This window comes from Oncorhynchus nerka, linkage group LG20 (genome assembly GCF_034236695.1).
Source record: "Oncorhynchus nerka isolate Pitt River linkage group LG20, Oner_Uvic_2.0, whole genome shotgun sequence".
Lineage (NCBI taxonomy): Eukaryota > Metazoa > Chordata > Actinopteri > Salmoniformes > Salmonidae > Oncorhynchus > Oncorhynchus nerka.
The window spans coordinates 76621914-76629413 of NC_088415.1; the positions used below are offsets into that span (position 1 = coordinate 76621914).

The 7500-nt window shown below is 46.2% G+C and overlaps 1 protein-coding gene across 1 annotated transcript in view; it reads left to right on the forward strand.

Moving 5' to 3' along the window:
• LOC115101795 (paired box protein Pax-3-like) overlaps positions 1 to 7500 on the forward strand; it is a 93714-nt gene that overhangs the window by 21215 nt on the left and 64999 nt on the right. The window contains exons 5-7 of the mRNA XM_065005792.1: positions 355 to 554; positions 1235 to 1400; positions 2352 to 2572. Of these exons, the coding sequence (XP_064861864.1) occupies positions 355 to 554; positions 1235 to 1400; positions 2352 to 2572 (587 nt within the window). The remainder of the gene's footprint in view (positions 1 to 354; positions 555 to 1234; positions 1401 to 2351; positions 2573 to 7500) is intronic.

Here is a 7500-nt window from a genome sequence, read left to right on the forward strand (position 1 = left end):
CTGTGGGGAGTTAAAAAGGGGTGTTCAGGATATATTTAAAGTGATCTCTCCCTGTGAAAGCCATAAGCTCCTAGTCATAGTTGGGGGAGAACTAGATATGTTATTCCCTGACCACAGGAGCTGCCCAGGAAAACTCTGGGCCTTAGTCATTACATTACATTGCAGGATTTATACCAAATCTTTGACACCTTTTGCTTCTGTGTGTCTCTCTAATAAAGGTGCAAGTGTTTACTTTACATTCCAAGTCTTCTGGCATTTTGTTGTTCCCTTCTTCCATAAAAAAATAACAGCCTTCCTCATTCAGTTTTTCCAAACGGCCAATCAGAATAACCATTATGTGTTGCATGTTTGCAGCCAGCCACTCAGACGAGGGTTCGGATGTGGACTCGGAGCCGGGCCTGCCACTGAAGAGGAAACAGCGTCGCAGTAGGACCACCTTTTCCGCCGAGCAGCTGGAGGAGCTGGAGAGAGCCTTTGAACGAACGCACTACCCAGATATATACACCAGAGAAGAGCTGGCTCAGCGGGCCAAACTCACAGAGGCCAGAGTACAGGTTAGTGAAGACCAACATACACACATAGGCAGGAATACACATACACATTATGGAGGTCTTTGTCCACAGTCCCATACAACCCCTCCAGACATCAGTCATGAGTCAGCTGTACACACACACACACACACACACACACACACACACACACACACACACACACACACACACACACACACACACACACACACACACACACACACACACACACACACACACACACACACACACACACACAGGACCCTACTGTGTCTTCAGTTATGAGAGTTTCCTGTTTTGACCTCTTTTGTAAAAAATATTCATACAAAGAAACTAAAATAGAAGCCTGAATTAGAAAGTCTTTATTAAGATAGATAAAGGGATTTCATTGGTTTATGTGCTTGATTTACACTAGTCTCTATGTAAACCCGTGACTGAGTTAGACAAGGAGGTGATGTCACTGTGGATTCACTGGGCTCCAGATGTTCATACTGTATCTCTACGTCTGTTCTGCTTGAGGCTACACACACACACACACACACACACACACACACGATACGCATACACATACTGTATGCGCACGGGCACACACACACACACACACACACACACACACACACACACACAATGAACACTCTTACATAGGCATGCCTATTCACACTTGCAATAATTGATTCTCACATCTTTTATTTGATTTTTATTAGGTGTGGTTCAGCAACAGGAGAGCCAGGTGGAGAAAACAGGCAGGAGCCAATCAGCTGATGGCATTTAATCACCTGATCCCTGGCGGTTTCCCACCTTCGGCCATGTCGAGTTTGCAGCCCTATCAGCTGTCAGACAGCCCCTACCCTCCCACCTCCATATCACAAAGTGAGCACAACTTCACCTTCTATTTCTCTCTCTGATCTTGTTTTATACGTGCACACCAAAGCTCATCTACAAATCACATTTACATTTGAGTAATTTAGCAGGAACTCTTGTCCAGAGCAGCACGTACAGTTAGTGCATTCAAGTAGGGGTGGGAGGGCCAAGAGACCAGAGGTGGCAGAACAGAGTGCTCGGGTTGGGGTGTAGAGTTTGAGCATAGCCTGAAGGTAGGGAGGGGCAGTTCCTCTTGCTGCTCCGTAGGCAAGTACCATGGTCTTGTAGTGGAAATGTTATTTGTCACATGCTTTGTAAACAACAGGTGTAGACTAAAAGTGAAATACTTACTTACGGTCCCTTCCCAACAATGCAGAGAGAATAAATACACAATGAATAACAATAACTTGGTTATATACACAGGGTACCAGTACGAGTCGATGTGCAGGGGTATGAGGTAATTAAGGTAGATATGTACATATAGGTAGGGATAAAGTGACTAGGCAACAGGATAGATAATAAACAGTAACAGCAGTTTGTGTGCAAAAAGGGCCAATGCAGATAGCCCGGGCAGCTACTTGGTTAACTATTTAGCAGTCTTATGGCTGTTCAGGGTCCTGTTGGTTCCAGTCTTGGTGCATCGCTACCGCTTGCCGTGCAGTAGCAGAGAGAACAGGCCATGACTTGATATATTTGACTCAAAACCAATAGCCTAGCATTAATCCATTCCTCCTTTCTCTCTCTCTCTTTCTCTCTCTCTGTCTCTCTCTCTCTCTCTCTCTCTCTCTCTCTCTCTCTCTCTCTCTCACACACACTCAATCTCTTTCTCTCTCTCTCTCTCTCTCTCTCTCTCTCTCTGTCTCTCTCTCTCTCTCTCTCTCTCTCTCTCTCTGTCTCTCTCTCTCTCTCTCTCTCACACACTCAATCTCTTTCTCTCTCTCCATCGTTCTCTCCTTGCAGTGTCAGAGCAGCCCAGTACGGTCCTCAGGCCTCAGCCCCTCCCCCCCACCTCGGTGCACCAGGGTGGGCTCAGCTCCTCAGCGGGGGCCCAGGACGGTAGTTCTGCCTACTGCCTGTCTTCTGGACGCCATGGCTTCTCCGGCTACTCGGAAAGCTTCGTGCCTCCGTCCGGCCACTCCAACTCAGTCAACCCCAGCATCAGCAATGGTCTTTCACCACAGGTCAGTTCCCTGTTCAGTCCCGACAGTAGCTAATAGAATAATCATTTATCACATTGAGCAGCAGACTATATAATCCAAAGAGACTGACATTGAGCAGCAGACTATATTATCCAAAGAGACTGACATTGAGCAGCAGACTTTATTATCCAAAGAGACTGACATTGAGCAGCAGACTATATTATCCAAAGAGACTGACATTGAGCAGCAGACTATATAATCCAAATCAAATCAAATCAAATCAAATTTTATTTGTCACATACACATGGTTAGCAGATGTTAATGCGAGTGTAGCGAAATGCTTGTGCTTCTAGTTCCGACAATGCAGTGATAACCAACAAGTAATCTAACTAACAATTCCAAAACTACTGTCTTATACACAGTGTAAGGGGATAAGGAATATGTACATAAGGATATATGAATGAGTGATGGTACAGAGCAGCATACAGTAGATGGTATCGACTACAGTATATACATATGAGATGAGTATGTAGACAAAGTAAACAAAGTGGCATAGTTAAAGTGGCTAGTGACATAAGAATGCAGTCGATGATCTAGAGTACAGTATATACATATGCATATGAGATGAATAATGTAGGGTAAGTAACATTATATAAGGTAGCATTGTTTATAGTGGCTAGTGATATATTTACATCATTTCCCATCAATTCCCATTATTAAAGTGGCTGGAGTTGGGTCAGTGTCAATGACAGTGTGTTGGCAGCAGCCACTCAATGTTAGTGATTGCTGTTTAACAGTCTGATGGCCTTGAGATAGAATCTGTTTTTCAGTCTCTCGGTCCCAGCTTTGATGCACCTGTACTGACCTCGCCTTCTGGATGATAGCGGGGTGAACAGGCAGTGGTTCGGGTGGTTGATGTCCTTGATGATCTTTATGGCCTTCCTGTAACATCGGGTGGTGTAGGTGTCCTGGAGGGCAGGTAGTTTGCCCCCGGTGATGCGTTGTGCAGACCTCACTACCCTCTGGAGAGCCTTACGGTTGAGGGCGGAGCAGTTGCCGTACCAGGCGGTGATACAGCCCGCCAGGATGCTCTCGATTGTGCATCTGTAGAAGTTTGTGAGTGCTTTTGGTGACAAGCCGAATTTCTTCAGCCTCCTGAGGTTGAAGAGGCGCTGCTGCGCCTTCTTCACGACGCTGTCGGTGTGAGTGGACCAATTCAGTTTGTCTGTGATGTGTATGCCGAGGAACTTAAAACTTGCTACCCTCTCCACTACTGATCCATCGATGTGGATAGGGGGGTGTTCCCTCTGCTGTTTCCTGAAGTCCACAATCATCTCCTTAGTTTTGTTGACGTTGAGTGTGAGGTTATTTTCCTGACACCACACTCCGAGGGCCCTCACCTCCTCCCTGTAGGCCGTCTCGTCGTTGTTGGTAATCAAGCCTACCACTGTTGTGTCGTCCGCAAACTTGATGATTGAGTTGGAGGCGTGCATGGCCACGCAGTCGTGGGTGAACAGGGAGTACAGGAGAGGGCTCAGAACGCACCCTTGTGGGGCCCCGTGTTGAGGATCAGCGGGGAGGAGATGTTGTTGCCTACCCTCACCACCTGTGGGTGGCCCGTCAGGAAGTCCAGTACCCAGTTGCACAGGGCGGGGTCGAGACCCAGGGTCTCGAGCTTGATGACGAGCTTGGAGGGTACTATGGTATTGAATGCCGAGCTGTAGTCGATGAACAGCATTCTCACATAGGTATTCCTCTTGTCCAGGTGGGTTAGGGCAGTGTGCAGTGTGGTTGAGATTGCATCGTCTGTGGACCTATTTGGGCGGTAAGCAAATTGGAGTGGGTCTAGGGTGTCAGGTAGGGTGGAGGTGATATGGTCCTTGACTAGTCTCTCAAAGCACTTCATGATGACGGAAGTGAGTGCTACGGGCGGTAGTCGTTTAGCTCAGTTACCTTAGCTTTCTTGGGAACAGGAACAATGGTGGCCCTTTGAAGCATGTGGGAACAGCAGACTGGTATAGGGATTGATTGAATATGTCCGTAAACACACCGGCCAGCTGGTCTGCGCATGCTCTGAGGGCGCGGCTGGGGATGCCGTCTGGGCCTGCAGCCTTGCGAGGGTTAACACGTTTAAATGTCTTACTCACCTCGGCTGCAGTGAAGGAGAGACCGCATGTTTTCGTTGCAGGCCGTGTCAGTGGCACTGTATTGTCCTCAAAGCGGGCAAAAAGTGATTTAGTCTGCCTGGGAGCAAGACATCCTGGTCCGTGACTGGGCTGGGTTTCTTCTTGTAGTCCGTGATTGACTGTAGACCCTGCCACATGCCTCTTGTGTCTGAGCCATTGAATTGAGATTCCACTTTGTCTCTGTACTGACGCTTAGCTTGTTTAATAGCCTTGGAGGGAATAGCTGCATTGTTTATATTCGGACATATTACCAGACACCTTGCCCTGATTAAAAGCAGTGGTTCGCGCTTTCAGTTTCACGCGAATGCTGCCATCAATCCACGGTTTCTGGTTTGGGAATGTTTTTATCGTTGCTATGGGAACGACATCTTCGACGTACGTTCTAATGAACTCGCACACCGAATCAGCGTATTCGTCAATATTTCCATCTGACGCAATACGAAACATGTCCCAGTCCACGTGATGGAAGCAGTCTTGGAGTGTGGAGTCAGCTTGGTCTGACCAGCGTTGGACAGACCTCAGCGTGGGAGCCTCTTGTTTTAGTTTCTGCCTGTAGGCAGGGATCAGCAAAATGGAGTCGTGGTCAGCTTTTCCGAAAGGGGGCGGGGCAGGGCCTTATATGCGTCGCGGAAGTTAGAGTAACAATGATCCAAGGTTTTACCACCCCTGGTTGCGCAATCGATATGCTGGTAAAATTTAGGAGTCTTGTTTTCAGATTAGCTTTGTTAAAATCCCCAGCTACAATGAATGCAGCCTCCGGATAAATGGTTTCCAGTTTGCAAAGAGTTAAATAAAGTTCGTTCAGAGCCATCGATGTGTCTGCTTGGGGGATCTATACGGCTGTGATTATAATCGAGGAGAATTCTCTTGGAAGATAATGCGGTCTACATTTGATTGTGAGGAATTCTAAATCAGGTGAACAGAAGGATTTGAGTTCCTGTATGTTTCCTTCATCACACCATGTCTCGTTAGTCATGAGGCATACGCCCCCGCCACTCTTCTTACCAGAAAGATGTTTGTTTCTGTCGGCGCGATGCGTGGAGAAACCCGTTGGCTGCACCGCCTCGGATAGCGTCTTCCCAGTAAGCCATGTTTCTGTGAAGCAGAGAACGTTGCAGTCTCTGATGTCCCTCTGGAATGCTACCCTTGCTCGGATTTCGTCAACCTTGTTGTCAAGAGACTGGACATTGGCAAGAAGAATGCTGGGGAGTGGTGCGCGATGTGCCCTTTTTCGGAGTCTGACCAGAACACCGCCTCGTTTCCCTCTTTTTCGGAGTCGTTTCCTTGGGTCGCTGCATGCGATCCATTCCGTTGTCCTGTTTGTAAGGCAGAACACCGGATCCGCGTCGCGGAAAACATATTCTTGGTCGTACTGATGGTGAGTTGGCGCTGATCTTATATTCAGTAGTTCTTCTCGATTGTATGTAATGAAACCTAAGATGACCTGGGGTACTAATGTAAGAAATAACACGTAAAAAAACAAAAAACTGCATAGTTTCCTAGGAACGCGAAGCGAGGCGGCCATCTCAGTCGGCGCCGGAAGTCTTGAGACTGACATCCAAAGAGACTGACATTGAGCAGCAGACTTTATTATCCAAAGAGACTGACATTGAGCAGCAGACTATATAATCCAAAGAGACTGACATTGAGCAGCAGACTATATTATCCAAAGAGACTGACATTGAGCAGCAGACTATATAATCCAAAGAGACTGACATTGAGCAGCAGACTATATAATCCAAAGAGACTGACATTGAGCAGCAGACTATATAATCCAAAGAGACTGACATTGAGAAGCAGACTATATAATCCAAAGAGACTGACATTGAGCAGCAGACTATATAATCCAAAGAGACTGACATTGAGAAGCAGACTATATAATCCAAAGAGACTGACATTGAGCAGCAGACTATATAATCCAAAGAGACTGACATTGAGCAGCAGACTATATAATCCAAAGAGACTGACATTGAGAAGCAGACTATATAATCCAAAGAGACTGACATTGAGCAGCAGACTATATTATCCAAAGAGACTGACATTGAGCAGCAGACTATATAATCCAAAGAGACTGACATTGAGCAGCAGACTATATTATCCAAAGAGACTGACATTGAGCAGCAGACTATATTATCCAAAGAGACTGACATTGAGCAGCAGACTATATAATCCAAAGAGACTGACATTGAGCAGCAGACTATATTATCCAAAGAGACTGACATTTTGCTAGCAGCGCACATAGAAGAGCTTGCCTATGTTCCGCTCTGCAACATGTGGATTCCATAGTTTCAATAAGACATTTAGTATAGGTTTTATACCATTGGAATGGAAAAATCCTGTTTAGCGGTTGGGTCTAGATAACATTCAGAAGGTATATTTTCTCAGAGGTTCTACAGATGTTTATCAAACTATCCGCAACATTTCAACGGCATGTCTTAAGCCTTTCAGTAGCATCTCAACAGTAAATCTCTTCATGTTCAACAAGGTAGTCAAACAGGTTACAAACTCAAAACCGGATGTTTGTCAATAATACACGATACTAAATCATTTCAGTTTAGCAAAACAAAAAGTCTCTTCTCATTTGAATATGGACCGCTAGCAGATGAATAGACATGAGACAATAAAAGATGGAGGGTGTGTGAGAGCGGAAAATGACACAAATGAAATCTGAAAAGACAATTATGGCCGATTACACAGTCATCAGCGTCCATGGGGGGTTCGGTACGCGGCGACGGGGCCGTCCTAACAGGCGGAAAACAAGCTTTTAACTGCCACAAAGGGTGG